Source organism: Misgurnus anguillicaudatus, chromosome 19 (genome assembly GCF_027580225.2).
Source record: "Misgurnus anguillicaudatus chromosome 19, ASM2758022v2, whole genome shotgun sequence".
Taxonomy (NCBI): Eukaryota; Metazoa; Chordata; class Actinopteri; order Cypriniformes; family Cobitidae; genus Misgurnus; species Misgurnus anguillicaudatus.
The window spans coordinates 3,987,910-4,004,166 of NC_073355.2; the positions used below are offsets into that span (position 1 = coordinate 3,987,910).

Consider the following 16,257-nt stretch of genomic DNA (forward strand, 5'->3'; position numbering starts at 1 on the left):
TACCGCAGCTCTTAAAAAGGCAACTAGGAAAATGGAAAGAAATTATAGAAGCACAAAATTAGAAGTATGGCGTGCAGCATGGAAAGATAGTGTTAAACAATACAGACAGGCTATTAAAACCGCCAGATCTACCTATCTTAGCAGGCTTATAAATGAGAATCATAATAACCCTCGTTTCCTCTTTAGCACCGTTGCAAAACTGACTAGAAACAAAGAACAAACAGAAACCAATAGTAAACTCCAACACAATAGTAACGACTTCATGAACTTCTTTTCTAACAAAATTACGGCTATAAGGGAAAACATCGTAGCTACACAGGCAGCCACCACTCTACCCGTTAGTTCACTTAACACTAGACTACCACACGAACATCTTGATTCATTTAAACCTACTACAATAGAAGAGCTCTCTAAACTAGTAACGTCATCCAAATCATCGTCCTGTATATTAGACCCCGTTCCCACAAAACTACTTAAAGAGGTATTTCCTGTAGTGTCAACCCCGGTTCTAAATATCTTTAACTCATCGCTAGAAATAGGATACGTTCCAACATCTTTCAAACTAGCAGTTATTAAACCGCTGATTAAAAAACCACAGCTTGATCAGGGAGAGCTTAAAAACTTTAGACCAATCTCAAATCTCCCTTTTCTGTCGAAAATATTAGAAAAGGTAGTGGCAAGCCAGTTACGCACATTTTTGACAAATAATAGTACATATGAAAAGTTCCAATCAGGATTCAGGCCCCACCATAGCACAGAGACAGCGTTGCTTAGAGTTACAAATGACCTCCTATTAACATCCGATCGTGGTGAAATCTCAATTCTTATATTATTAGACCTTAGTGCAGCCTTTGACACAATAGATCATACAATCTTACTCAATAGACTAGAAAACTATGTTGGTATCAGTGGTCAGGCGCTAGCATGGTTTAGGTCGTATCTAACCAATCGCTATCACTTTGTTTATGTAAACGAGGAAGAGTCATATCACTCCCTGGTTAAATACGGTGTACCGCAGGGATCGGTTTTAGGTCCTATCCTGTTCTCGTTATACATGTTACCTCTAGGAGACATTATCAGGAAACATAACATAAGTTTTTACTGCTATGCGGATGATACCCAGCTTTACATCTCCTCACATCCCAGCGAAACACACACGTTTTCTAAGCTAACAGACTGCCTTAGCGATGTTAGTGACTGGATGGCACATAACTTTCTTAAGCTGAACTCCAATAAGACAGAGATACTTATTATTGAACCGAATCGCTACAAACATAATATGTCAGATTACACGTTGCACATAGATGGCTGCACTGTGGTGCCATCTTCCACGGTAAGGAACTTAGGTGTGATGTTCGACAGCAACTTATCCTTCGATAGTCATATCGCCAACGTCTGCCGTACAGCTTTCTTCCACCTTAGAAATATCTCGAAAATACGCCATATACTGTCTACATCTGACGCAGAGAAGCTTATCCATGCTTTTATGACCTCTAGAATAGACTATTGTAACTCGCTACTCGGGGGATGCCATGCAAATCAAGTAAACAAGCTTCAGCTAGTTCAAAACGCTTCCGCAAGGGTACTTACTCGATCTAAAAAGTACGACCACATAAGCCCAATTCTGGCATCTTTACACTGGCTACCAGTTAAATATCGCATACAATTTAAAATATCACTACTCACCTACAAAGCTTTAAATGGCCTAGCACCCTCATACCTTAGAGAATTACTATCAGAATACAATCCATCACGCACACTACGGTCACAAAATTCTGGTCTCTTGATTATCCCTAGACTATCAAAAGTGTCTAAAAGTGGAAGGTCATTTTCCTACTTAGCCCCTAAGCTCTGGAATGATTTACCAACCGATGTCCGAGAATCAGACACAGTCGATAATTTTAAATCTAGACTTAAAACTTTTCTCTTCAACAAAGCATTCGCATAATTTGTCTAGTAAAAGTACTTAACTCGAAATAGTTATTTGTACCGAACAAAGCACTCGCGGTCATAAAACAGACCAACCAAATAAATAAATAAAAACCTTATCTTAACGTATAGTCGGATTGCGATTTTGGAACTTTCGTGTTCTTGTGAATAGTATGCCATACAAACCCGTTTGCCACTGAACCTGCATTAACGACGACAGTGGGGCATCCGGCCTTAGTCAAACGGGTTGGCACGTACGGTTGGGTTGGGCTTTTGGCGCTTTCTTTATATTGCGAATACTATGCCATACAGACCCGTTTGCCACTGAACCTGCATTAACGACGACAGTGGGGCTACCAGCCTTAGTCAAAATGGTTGGCACGAATGGTCGGGTTGCGATTTTGGCGCTTTTTTGTGTCTTGTGAATAGTATGCCATACAGACCCGTTTGCCACTGAACCTGCATTAACGACGACAGTGGGGCTCCAGCCTTAGTCAAACGGGTTGGCACGTATGGTCAGGTTGCGATGTTGGCGTTTTCTCATGATCTTGTAAATAGCATGCAATATAGACCCGTTTGCCACTGAACCTGCATTAACGACGACAGTGGGGTTACAGGCCTTAGTCAAACGGGTCGACAGGTTTCATTTTCTCTTTCTCTTAAAAATCAGAAGGTGACCCTTAGTTACCATATATACCGTCGCAGTGGGCCCCCAATTTGCAAAATCCTCAACTGTGGATAATATAATTATGCCGCAATAGTTAGTCTGTCTGAAACTAAGCTGATTAAACCACATCACTGTGTGACACTTGCATTACATGTGAACGGCCCCTACGCTAATATGATTTTGTTTTTCTCTCCCTGTCCTGTCCTCGACCCTGAGGACAATGGGACAAACAGACCCAGTTCCGGTAGATGTGAAAGTCGACTCACCTCTGATCTACTGGTCGTCCATCACTGTGATGCCCAGCTGATGCCTGACCAACGACCACCGGCAGAACCCGCTTAAACCCCGCTTAATCCCCGCTTAATCTCCTTATCCGTTTATATGTGTTTATATACATATATATCTCCCAAGGGTTTTTCCCTCCTAGGACTTTTTATTTTTTTTTTCCTCGGCTCAACAACCCGGGGTTTTTGTTTTTTTCTCCTAGGGGGTTTTTTACCCCGGGGAGGTAGCCTGCTTGGGCTTAATTTAGCTTCTTCTCCTAGACGTTACATTAGTAATACGCTCGTTCATAATGTCGAGTCATAGCCTCAGCAAATTTGACAGCTTATGCTATTGTGTATTATGTTGTGCTATCTGTCATTTTTCTGTGCTTTTACTGCTTCTATTAATGTAAAGCTGCTTTGAAACAATTGAGTATTGTGAAAAGCGCTATATAAATAAAATTGAATTGAATTGAATTGAATTGAATTAAAAGAAATGTATTTTAAATTGTTGTGTAATATTAAACTGTACCTGTCAAAATGATGTCCATCATCCAGGTTACCGTGTGTTATTAGTTTTGAATAACACACCTGCAAATGTCGCGACTGACCAATCAGAATCAAGCACTCCAACGAGCCGTATAGAAAAGAGAAAGAATTACTTCATCTGATGTTTAAAGTGAATAAAATGGCTTTGATAGCAGTTTCACAGCTACTAAACAACTTTGTTCTCTCTCACTGGACTTTATTGTATACTGTATGGTGCTTAAGCAGTCATAATGCAGTGTTGACATAAGAACTCTTGCTGCTTTTGAGGTAGCTGGGGGTGCTGTTTTTACTTTACTCAAGCTCATTTTTACTTAGGAATTTTTTAGCCCCCACCTGTCTTTAAATGACAGAAAACATTTTGAAAGTAACAAATAATGTCTATAGGTCTGACAAAATTTGTTGACTTTGTTTGCCACATGTTATGTAAGCCCAGAGAGGTTTGCAACAGGAAGTCTTGTGTTTGTTTGTGGTGGAAAATATGAGTTTGTGCCTCTTCTGTCCCTGCAGGCATCATAGAGAGTGATGACATCAGCCTCCTGATTGAAGAAATGGAAACAGCTGCTATTTATTCTCAGAAGGTAAGATCAGAGCAGTACAGTGTGTGTGAGATGCTTTCTGTACCTGACACGGGTCCACAATCTCTAAATAACTTCAGTGATGGCCTAGGGCAGGGTTCTCCAAATCTTACCCTGGAGGTCCGGAGCACTACAGAGTTTAGGTCCAACCCTAATCAAACTTACCCACCTGTGATTTTCTAGTGGTCATGAAGACCTTGATTAGCTAGCTCAGGTATGTTTGATCAGGGTTGGAGCTAAACTCTGCAGTGCTCCGGCCCAACAGGGTATGATTTGAGGAACCCTGGCCTAGGGGTTAGAGCAGTGGTTTTCAAACTTTTTCGGCGTGTGGCCCCCCAAAGAAAATGTATGACATAAACTTTCTAAAACTTACAATTTGAATTAAAGGTGCAGTGTGTAAATTTTAGCGGCATCTAATGGTGAGGTTGCGAACTGCAACCAACGGCTCAGTCCACTGCTCACCTCTCGCTTTTGAAACACATAGAGAAGCTACCGTAGCTGCTACCGGACAATCACGTCATTGTCTGAGACAACTTTGTCCCACAATTTGTCTGTTAAAGGCTTCTGTAGAAACATGGCGGCACAAAATGGCGACTTCCATGTAAGGGGACCCTCTGTGTATGTGGATAAAAACGTCCCATTTTAAGGTAATAAACACATAACGGTTCATCATGAAAGGTCCTGATAATATAGTTTTATATATTATTTTGCATTTCTGTCAAGACATCCTTCTAAAAATTACACACTGCACCTTTAAACAAAACATTACATTATACAATGATGTGCTGATGGTTAGGAGCCTTGTTTTTTTAGGTTTAATTACACAGAATTTATGATAAATTTATGTATTTTATAAAAGGTCATAAATCTGGGGCCCCTTGGCACAATCTTGAGGGCCCCCAGTTTGAGAACCACTGGGTTAGAGAGTCTGGATCACGACCGGCAGATTGCGACTGAGGTGTCCTTAAGCAAGGCACCTTAACCCCAACTGCTCCCCAGGGGCTTCAGTGATAGCTGCCCACTGCTCTGTGTGTGTGTGTTCACGACTTGCTGTGTGTGTGTTCATTACTCAGTGGATGGGTTAAATGCAGATGTCACATTCCAAGTATGGGTTACCAAATTGGTCACTTCACTTTCACATAACTCATCAAAACCCAGAGAATAATTTGATATGTAGATGCAAAGTTAGTGTATTTATAAGGACTGTTCAGCGATCAGTACAATAAAGTGTTAGCTGATATACAGTAAACAGACAGTAATACATTAAGGAAAATATCTAAAGTGGAAAATCAAAATCAAGTGAAACCAAAACTCCCGTTTCACAAGTAAAATGGGATATGACTTTAAATGGATTTAACCATGACGTTGCTTTTTAATTGGTATGGTTCATACTGTATATTTCTCTCATGTTTTGATGCAGGTCACTGAGTTAGTGGACTCTCTGATCCAGAGGAGCTCCATCGAAGGATCAGAACAAAGATTTCAGGAGATGAGCACCCCATTCATCAAACCCCAGACTTCAGACCGGAGTGCAAAACTACCTCCTCCTAGACCCACAATACTCAGTCTTACTAGACAGGTCAGATCAATGCAAACATATAACAGTTAAACGGAATGTCATATTGCCTGTATTTTTTCACATTTATTTACGATAACCCCCTGCTGAAGAGACCAGTGCCGCTTGTCACCAATATAGACCGTTTCATCAGACGAATGCACGTTGTTGCGGTTAAGCGCCTGAACCAAAGTAAACTTCCGGTTTTTATTTATTTATCCGTCTGCCTAGTGGCTAAACTGATCTCTGAAACAAATACCTTGTCGAAAATAAAATGTTTTGGTTTGCTAAAGACAAGGGGAGACGGCGTGCATGGATCACAACTGTGCAGAGGGGTTTGGCAGCCAGGTAAGAATTCAAAGACCTGTAGCTAACATTGTATACATTCATTTTACAGAGTAACGTTAGCCTAGTTGATACACGTTACAATGTATGAACGAAAGAAATAAACTAATGTTAAAGGACTTCTATGATTCTATGTGGATGTCTACTGGAAGTTGTACTGTGTTTGGTTCAAATGTGTTTTAGATGCTGGTGTGCTGGTGTTCCCACTAGACGTCTTAATGAGTTCAACCAGCTAGTCAACAAAAAGCAGACAAAAGTAAACCAGGTTTACCAGAAAGACCCTGCAATTTGAGCAGCATAACTAGCTATGGTTTTTGGGATAAGCATGTATATTCAATTACCATCTGATATATCTTAAGCTAGCTGAAATTTGATTGGCTGGCTTTACACATATTCTGTAATTACATATAAACTAAAAATCCCACTAAAACAATTATTTCTCAAATAAGAGTAAAGCAAATCTGCTTGAACCATAGTACAAATTAATGCTCGTCCAATTTGGTCTTTTCCGAGGAGAAACTTTGTGACATAGTAACGGTAAGTTCACACGGGGCGTAAGCGTTAACGCTTCCCATTCACTTTTAATGGGTGACGTCATGCGTTGGCGAACTGAATTGTGGATCCGTCAGCACCAAGTCAGTGCCGTTGCTCGCGGCAGAAGTTGAACATTTCTCAACTTTTCAAGCGGCAACACGTGCGTCAGCCAATCATTTCGCCTTATGCAAATAACCTAGGCAGAGCCAGGCAATTACGTTTATGGAAGACCGGAGCTTGTGTTGCGGCCACTGTGATTGGCCGTTGGCCATGCTTCAGAAAAGCCTTCGATCAAGCGTTAACGCTTACACCCCGTTTGAATGTACCGTAAATGTCAGAAAAAATTCTGCCATGTAATATCCATGTCAATCCATATGAAAATCTTTATGACTTTTATACAAGCTCTTATTTACAGTGAAGGAAATGTGCTTGTTTGCCCCTTTCCATAAAATTAAAGTATACAGTGGCTTTGGCTGTCGATTTCAGTATTTTCTTTGCACAAAGCTATCAAATGGTTAGGAAGACTTAATATAATGCATTTTCTATGATTCTGCCTGACAGCTTCTTGTGTTCCACAGGAGAAAATCTCATGGGTTTGGAGTGACATGAAAGAACAAATCATGACATTTTATCTATGGGTGAATGAATTCTGTATTATTAAAAGATGTCATCTTAATGTCTAATTTTTTATCATGATGTATTATGTGTACAGGAGAATAGGCAGAAAGTCAGGTCAGCACAGAAAAGACTTGCTTGGAGACCAAGCAGCTCTAAAGCAGATTTCCCACCAGGTCTGTTGTCTTACAAACATCCAAACCGTAATGAATAGAGATCTATCTTAAAATAGACTTCACTCATATAAAGAACTCTATTTTTGTAAGTAATAATAGCATAACCCCTATCAGCTCTATATTTATCCCAGTTTAAAACATCCTCAGACTGAGGCTATTTGTGTGACTCATGGTGCATTTGATTTTTTCAGACTTGTCTTTTGTGTTTATTTTTAGTCCAGACGACTGATGTCAGCAAACCAGCAGGACAGTTGAGATCTGCTGATCAGAGGAGAATCAAAGTATCACAGTCTGTTTTCTACATGGAAGACGGCAACGTAGGTTAGTGGCAGTCGATGTGTTTGTATCACTTAATTCAAACAAATAATTCAAACAAAAATGTCTCCCCCATATCCATTTCTGGATTATGTAAAGTAATCCAGACTGTTCGATGACAGGTGTTGTTTTCAAGAAATATCCAAAACCAAAAAGCACGCGTGAGTCTATCACCACCATTAAACTACTAAAACACGAAGACCTCTGTTCAACTAAACAGGTATTACCTGTCCATCTCAGTCCGAGAACATCTCATTATGTTGGCTAGACTGACAAAGCACCCATTCCCAAAAAATACCATCAGCGTACATCATAAAGGATTCAGTAGGATTAATTTCTTTTGATTTTATTGTTTAAGTGGCTGAAAAGATTTGGTATCAAAAATTTGAAGATGGACCTTCACAAAATGCTGTCTGGGCCCGAATGCTCCCATTTAAAAAAAATGGTGCCATCTGTCCAAAAAAGAGTGTCTGCTAAGTACTGTGGCATATTCCCCAGCGTTCAAATCAACGTAAGCACAGTGCACCTATCACATCAGTGATACCGTACATACAGTAGATTTGTGCTAAGAGGTTGACTATACAGTCTTAATGTTTATCACAGGGGAGTGTTAAACACTTGCATCTGACCGCTGGTGAGTTAAAGCAGTATCTAAATGAGACCCAGAAACTGATGCAGCGATACAGTCGGAGGTTGGAGTGGTTACTGACAGGTACAACAAATGTCTTATTACAACCCCTTATTCAAAATTACTAATTGCTTTTGATTTGAGCTCTTTGAGGAAATGTGAAACAACATTGTATTATTTCTGTGTTTCCATATGTGAGATGAATTAGTTATTTAATAGTCTGTCAATATTATGAAGCTCCAGCAAGGATAGGCATCCATTATAATCTATACTACACTATAGGATGTGACATAAACGTGACATGAGATTCAGAGCCCTATCATACACCCGGCATAATGCAGTGCAATGCGTGACAAAAATGTTTTTTGCTAGTTTCTGTGCAGCACCGCATAAAATTACGAGAAAGGTGGCCCCCTGGTGGTTTGGTGGCTTTTAAAAGTGCTAATATTGCATTTATTTAGAATTTTTTTAAGTGCCCCACCACGGATTTATTGTATATGATGACTTTGTATATTTGGATATGTTGAAATGAGAACCATTTTTGAGGGCGCTGCTGTCCCAGTGCTGAAACACATTTGTAAATTATAAGTATTTTTACTTTACAAAACCTTTTTTTTGTGCAATTATTCCTATAAAAAACTTTTTGAGATTACAGTGATCATGCGTCATACTTTATCAGCAATTAAAACACATTTTACTTATTTGCTATATTAAAACAGTTTCAATAAATACTAAATATCATGCAATTGTTTTTAAATGATAGTTTTTCCGCTTACAAACTCTGCCATGTTAATAATCGACATGACACGAGCGCAACTGGCTTTTAAAGGGGGTGGGAGATGAGACTCTCATTGGTTTACTGCATGTTACACCCAAAACAAATCCCATTACGAGAATAGGAACAACCCTTTTCGACTGTGTGCCAGGGGTATAGACCATTTTTCCTGTCATAAAACTAGCAAAAGTGGATTCGGACATGCCCCAAATGCACTTGCGCCGTGCACTTTAGACCATGCGCTTAGTTTGTTAAAATAGGGCTCTCAAAGTTATCGAGGTCGAGGAGACTTGACAACATAAGTGAAATATATTCAGTGTGTATGTTTAGATGAGTACACAATATATCAATCGCTAGATAAGCTCAAATTATGAATTGTTCTCACAAACATTTAGTTTTATTTTGGAAGTATATTTTATTTTATTATATATTTGTGCATTATGTTGTTATAATCTCTGTTTACAATCAATTCTTGTAAATCAAGTCTAATGTCCTGGAGATACACACAGTTGTTGTCATGTTTCAAAAGATTTAAATCTGTCATTCGTGAAGCATTTGACAAAAATTTTTGGAACAGAGACATTACACAGAGTGTATCTCTGGGTGTGTGTATCTCTTTTTGCTCAAAATGAGATCTAGTAAAATCATTGCCTGTCAGGTAGCAGGTGTATGTTTGGGACAGTGCTGGAGAATACAGTCTGTGTTCTGCTGGACGTTTCTGGATCTATGGGTTCTTGCTTTTCTGACCTTCAGAAAGGACTGGCTTTGCTGATCTGGGACCAGCTGTATGCAAACAGTGTAAGGTAAATTATTTTCACTCTTAGATGGCAATTAAATATTTTATCTTGATATGTATGCAAATACTTTTTCAGATAAACCATGATTTTTAGTTTTATAAGAGTGCTATTTAATAATGTTTATTTGAATGCATCAAACAAGCAATATTTTGCTTTCTTTAACTGAAACATTTTAATAATGTTATTATGAACATTTTAATAACATTTTTCAAGTGAAACGCAAACGAAATTGAGTTTAAACTAATTTAAAGTAAATACAATTAACCTAACTACTTATTTTGGATAAATATAAGTATACCCTACCCTAAACAAAACTGTGCAGAGTCTGTCACAGAGGAAATTGTTTGTATCTTTAATCCATAAAAACAGAGGAAAGTGGTAGATGAATAACAATGGCTATGTTTACATGCACAAAATTTTGTCAATCTGACTGAATTTAATATGATTGAAGGTTACGACAATACAGTTTACATGCACCCTAAACATTGCAATCTGATTATAATGTTTGTTTACATGTACATTCTATATGAACCAAATGTCTGCGGAAGTGCACAGCCAGGGTTGCCAGCTTCGTGCATCAAAACCATCCCAATGGACATTCAAGCCCAAAAGCATCCAAATACCAATAACTAATGAACAAAATCCTTTCATCTTTAATCCACAGAAAAAAACAACATGTTTACAGTTTACAGTAGCCAAATCTGAACTCGAAAAAAGCAGAGGACTTTGCAACACCACCCAGCACAAAGCATCTCTCGTCGAGTTTACGCTTTATCTCTGGATAAATGTACACCACCCCGTTAAAATACGATCCAAATTTGCATCCGATTGACCTCAGTGTTTACATGAAGGCTTCTCAATATGATTGAGCCATGAATACAATTACAAACAGATTATTAGGTTGCATGTATATGTACCTAATTTTGTAAAAGCACCTTACATTGGTTGTAAGCCTAAACGTTACTATAAATTTAAACCTAACTTCTCAAATCTGATTATTTGTTTTTAAATGTTGACTCAGGAACATCTCTCAGTTAACAATATCAGAAAGGTTTTGCTTGTACTGTAAAGTTTACTCTAGTCTCCAAACTATTTATTGAAACCAAACACTGAATCCTCATGGTTGTGATGCAATATCATACAGTCTAAAAAAATGCTGGTTTATTTTCAACCCAGCATTGGGTCAAAAAGGTTCGAGCCCAGCCGTTGGGTTAAACTAACCCACAAAAAGTTTATATTTGACCCAGCATTTTGAGTTGAAACAACCCAGCATAGGTTAAATTACAACCCAACCAGCTGGGTTCATCCCTTTTTGACCCAAACACTGGGTTGAAAATAACCCAGCATTTTTAGTGTATGTTTATTAACATATGAACACTCATCTTTACATCAATGTCTGTTAATAATTGAGAAGCATGAACAACAACAGTATATGAAAGTTTGTAAATAATAAAAAATGTTTATAGCCTCAAATTCCTTTGTGCATATATGTGTTTGTGTATATACGTGTGTGAGTCAGGTTTAATATGGTGGCGTTTTCTGGAGAGGTACGGCTCTGGCAGCATGGTTTGGTTCAGTCCACAGAGGATCTGTGTAAGGATGCCGTGCAATGGCTGAATCAGCTCAGCACACACGGAGGTTCATGCATGCTACAAGCACTACAGGTACTCGCACTGATATGTAACTCTGCTTCATTAAACAAAATGAATTACTGCAATTTGTAAATCAGCAGAATTTTTTTATTATAACAGCATAGACGATACATGTTTCCCAGTAATACTATGTATATTTATATAATCTGCTATAATACATATTTAGAGCAAAATAATTATACCTATATTTGTGACCCTGCCTTTGAAAACCCAGCTAAAGTCGTTTTTTGTGATTTTACATAAATTCCCCCTATATCATGTAAAGAACTTCTGTGAAAATATAACCTTGATATCTGTAAAATTGACTGAGTAAGATCATGCCAAAGATTATGTGAAATCTATGATTGAAATCAAACTTTAGATTATAAAACTTCAACCTGAATTTTTACAGACAGGATCACAAAGTGCTGAAAACCTTTTGCTTTTGTAGTGATTATTATTATTATCTGCCCCAAAACTGATTATTGCAGACCAAACCAAAGGCCTAAAAACTTTGAGAATAGGTAGTAGTAGTAGTAGTCTTGCCCTGTTTAGCCACATGGTGGCACAACAAAAAAGCTTTTAATTTGTGAAGCCTATCATTGAAATACATTGTGTGAGAATTTTTTTCAATTGCTGTTTTCAGATATATTTTTACTTGTCATGAGTGTGATATGTAGTGTGATCTTTTGTTTGCAGACAGGCTGTGGTTTAGGAGATGCAGTGAGTCTTTATCTGATCAGTGATGGAGGGTCTGACTCCAGCCATAGTCTGATACTTAAAGAGGCAGAAAGACTGAGAAAAGAGAAACATGTCACTATACACACTATCGCAGTCAACAGCCATGACAGGTGAACTGTAATGTAGTGTGAGAGTTGTACAGTACTGCAACTTCAACTCAATGCTTTATTTTTTGCCCTTTTATTTGAACTCTTTTTCCCACCATGTAATTTTTCAACCTTCATAATAAATTTTCAAGACCCTTGTGATAGTACATCGACTTTAAATAGGTTGAATGACATGTCTACCATAGCCTGACGGGGTCTGTATCACTTTTACCCGTATTTTAAAACTTAGGGTTTCTGGTAGTAACCAGAGCACAAAAAAACTAAAAAATTCGACTGCTTTCAGCATGCGTCACTTCCTCCACACAATTTGTTTTCAGCGTGAATTTTGAGCAACTTCTATTATATGACTCTGTGGCACCATGTTAGTGTCACTGACACGGGCGACCCGGGTTCTATTCCCCTTTAAGGCAATTTTTTTATATAAACTCACGATCTTGATTCATACATAAATGCGATCTTCTTTATAAATGACGGCGATTATCTTGCATATAGTTCCCTGTATTCAGATGCTGCAGCTGCATTCACGTGTTCACGTATTTATCTTTCTTTTACTGTCTATGGTATTTACATTACAATCCAGGATGCTATAGCAGTCAAACTTGCTCAAACTCACACAGTGTAAAACCAAACCCTATTTATTCACCAATCAGATCTGAGCGTTTCTCTCTTCTCTCTTCCTCATTTGCTGCACTCGCGTGACGTATTACTAAGCGGCAGACCTAAACACATCGGTTTACTTGGATTTGGAGCGACAATTTTCACACAAAAGAGAGGAAAAACGAGCGCCATTGCGGAAAATCCTGGTAGCGAGGGAGAGAGAGACGATGCAACAATATTTGTTTTGAAAAAGGCAAGGAAATACTTCTGGTCGTTTCTCAATTGGAAGGCTGCAGCCTCCGGAGGTCTAATATGCAGGCTGCATACGTCATCAAGCCTGGTTTATTAAGGTAAACTGGGCATTACATTCGCAAGTCATAAGCATACTGCAACAATTTACGATTAACTAAGTATAATAGTCAACTTTATAATGGTTAATATTCTGAAATAAGGCAGTCTTGATGACGTATGCAGCTTAGAAATACGACATCCGGAGGCTGCAACCTTCAGACTGAGAAATGGCTTCTGCCACGAGTTCCTCTTTTTTTCACCACTTGGTGAATAACATTAAGTGTTGTTTTAATGACATGTTTGTGCAAGGCCCTTGACTTCCATTCTGAAGCAGTCAAGAGACGCTTCTAAACGAGTCAAAAAGTCAAGACATGACCCATTGTCAACATTTCAGTGTCCATCACTGTAGTTCATCCAAAACAAACCAGAAATGAGACTCAAAGTGTTAAATAGCGGAATTTTCCTTTAAGTATACAAGAAGTTTTAAAACACCTGCTATTGTGTGACTTCTCCTGTGACTCATCTTTTATTTTCTTCCAGCAAATAAAAAACAACATGGGTTGGTAAACAATGTTTTTGAATTTGTTCCTCTGGCATTCCAAATAAAATGTTACGTGTGAAAAACACACGCTTTCATATGTCTGCCAAGCCTTCTCCTATCAATTACAACTGCAGCCATGTCAAGCGCAAAATGATTTAAGACATGCTTTTTCGTTGTTAAATAATGGCGCAAATACCAATTCAATTCAATTTTATTTATATAGCGCTTTTCACAATTGTTAATTGTTTCAAAGCAGCTTTACATGAATAGATGTAGGGGAAAACAGAATAATCGATAGATAATATAAGAAGCAGAATACAGGAAAGTGCTAAGTTAAGCCAATGTTGGCTGACTCTCCAGGGGATGGAAAAACACTGTGTGAAAACTCCTAGGACGAGAAAACCCCTTGAGAGAGAGATACATATATATTTAAATACATAAACACGATAGGGATATGAAACGGGTAAGCAGATTAAACTGGTTCAGCCAGTGGTCGTTGGTCAGGCATCGGCTGGGCATCGTGTTGAAGGACAGCCAGTAGATCAGTAGTGTGATGACCTTCACAGCTGCAGGAACTGGGTCTGTTTGTCTCATTGTCCTCGGGGTCGAGGACGAGACGGGGAGAGAGAAACAGAATCCTATTAGCATAGGGGCCGTTCGCATGTAATGCACGCGTCATACAGTATTGTGGTTTAAAATCCGTTCGGTTCCAGACAGGCTAACTATTGCGGCATAAGTATATAACCCATATGAGTTATATGTGAATGATTTGTTCTGGACAAACTAACTTTTGCAGGATAGGTACATTTACTTGACATTTTATGTGAATGCTTTGTTAAAGAAAAATTTCTAAAGTTTAGACTTAAATTGACCAACTGTGTCTGATTCTCGAACATTATTTGGTAAATGCCAGTCATAACACACGCGCAAACTAGTACAAATTAGTATCATTACAATCATTTAAATACTCTCCTCTCATAAATTTTGCGTCTGAAAGGGAAACTCCTAGAAATGCATATGCAATAAGGTCAGTCGCAAAACTAACATTTTTTCATTGCTAATTATCCACTGTGCATTAGTAAATCCCGACAGTCATTATTTAGCGCCAAAATGATGGTTTGTGCTGGCTCGAACTGTTAGTAATTCTGGCACCAAGCTGCTAAACTTAGATAAACACAAAGAAAAAGTGCATGTATGTGTTTTTGAAATGTATTTATCTAATTTTATCTCTCATTTTTATTTGATCATTAATAGAGCATGCAGTGAATTTCTGAAGTGCTTGGCTCATAAAACAGGTGGTCGGTTTCATCTGGCTCCAGACAGTACGGATACTGATCTTGTGAAGAAATGCTTGTCAGACCTGAACAGCGCAGTACGTATATGCTATTGTTTGGTGACCTGAAGGGGAAGAACACAAAATTTCTTTAATATTATTGCACAGTAGCAGACAGAGTTATTTGAAATGAGTTTTGGGGGCTTTGTTATGAAATGTACCAATTCCTCTGTCCACAACTAAAGGCTTCAGCCCTACCAAAATTTGAGGGGGATGATTTAAGGAGACTTGCAGAAGAGATTGAGAAGCTGACATTTTTCCAGAAACAAGCCAAAACTTTCAGGTTTGTAATGTCCTTCAACAGATGCATCAGTAGTGTTAATGCGAAATGTTTGCTACTGCAAATGAAAGACACATGTTTACATAATATACACATTATGAGTGATGCACATTAGGTCATTAGTAAACTTTTTATCATGTTACATTTATTTTGAATCACTTTTCTAAAAAAAAGCATATATTGCCTCTTCTTATAGACTAACACTGCTTGCTGTTATTGTGGACTGTTTTTAATGTGTGACTTGTCTTTTGGTGTTACAGGGAAACTATTTTACAGTTTAAAAGTCTGAAGGAGACATAAGCACTGATATTTTGTTCAGATCACTACGACCTTAACAGTGCTATCAGTGTGTGATCGACAACTTGTCATTTGATTTTTTTCAATAAGCAAAAAAATGTACCATACTATACTTGTTTAAAATAAATAAATATAGATTTACATTTACGCATTTGGTAGACGCTTTTATCCAAAGCAACTTACACTGCATTACAAGGAATACATTTTTATCAGCATGTGTGTTTGACCTTTTGCACTGCTAACGCAATGCTCTGCCACTGAGCTTTTAAGTAGCACACATAATGTTTATAGACTCTATTGTTGTGAAACACTGTATGTAGATGTTGAAGCATTATATCTTTTTCAAAAAATGCTATATTCACATATAAACTGACAAAGAGGTTACCTGTTATAAAGATTAAATAACAATTTAATAAATATGTGTATTCTCTAGCTCTATTGGTTTAAACAGCAAGTTCAAAACTGTCATAAATGAATTTTTTTTGTGAATTCTGTGTTAAAATGTACTAATATGCAACAAAATTTACAATAAAAACTGCGGTTACGGTTAACTGCAAATAAGTGCACACAATCAAACCATCCTAGCCCTACAACATCCCCCCTTAAAGGGTGTATTAAACTGTACATTATGGGGGAAATCATTTTAAGTGTAGGGCTTTTAATATATTGATTGACCTTTACTAATATGACTTATCAATGCATTCAAGTGCATTCAA

At 38.0% G+C, this 16,257-nt stretch overlaps 1 protein-coding gene across 9 annotated transcripts in view; it reads left to right on the plus strand.

Moving 5' to 3' along the window:
• vwa3a (von Willebrand factor A domain containing 3A) overlaps positions 1–15,688 on the plus strand; it is a 64,576-nt gene extending 48,888 nt beyond the window's left edge. For 4 of the 9 annotated variants that reach the window (XM_073856820.1, XM_073856819.1, XM_073856821.1 and 1 more), the window contains 13 exons: positions 3,916–3,986; positions 5,404–5,562; positions 7,130–7,208; positions 7,425–7,529; positions 7,646–7,743; positions 7,882–8,034; positions 8,127–8,235; positions 9,585–9,729; positions 11,243–11,387; positions 12,054–12,205; positions 14,886–15,003; positions 15,150–15,247; positions 15,505–15,688. In XM_073856820.1, the coding sequence (XP_073712921.1) occupies positions 3,916–3,986; positions 5,404–5,562; positions 7,130–7,208; positions 7,425–7,529; positions 7,646–7,743; positions 7,882–8,034; positions 8,127–8,235; positions 9,585–9,729; positions 11,243–11,387; positions 12,054–12,205; positions 14,886–15,003; positions 15,150–15,247; positions 15,505–15,544 (1,472 nt within the window). In that variant the 3' untranslated portion in view covers positions 15,545–15,688. Of the gene's footprint in view, positions 1–3,915; positions 3,987–5,403; positions 5,563–7,129; positions 7,209–7,424; positions 7,530–7,645; positions 7,744–7,881; positions 8,035–8,126; positions 8,236–9,584; positions 9,730–11,242; positions 11,388–12,053; positions 12,206–14,885; positions 15,004–15,149; positions 15,248–15,504 lie in introns of those variants that run through there. The other 5 variants (XM_073856823.1, XM_073856826.1, XM_073856825.1 and 2 more) reach the window with 5 other exon arrangements.
• Positions 15,689–16,257: the final 569 nt, after the last annotated feature.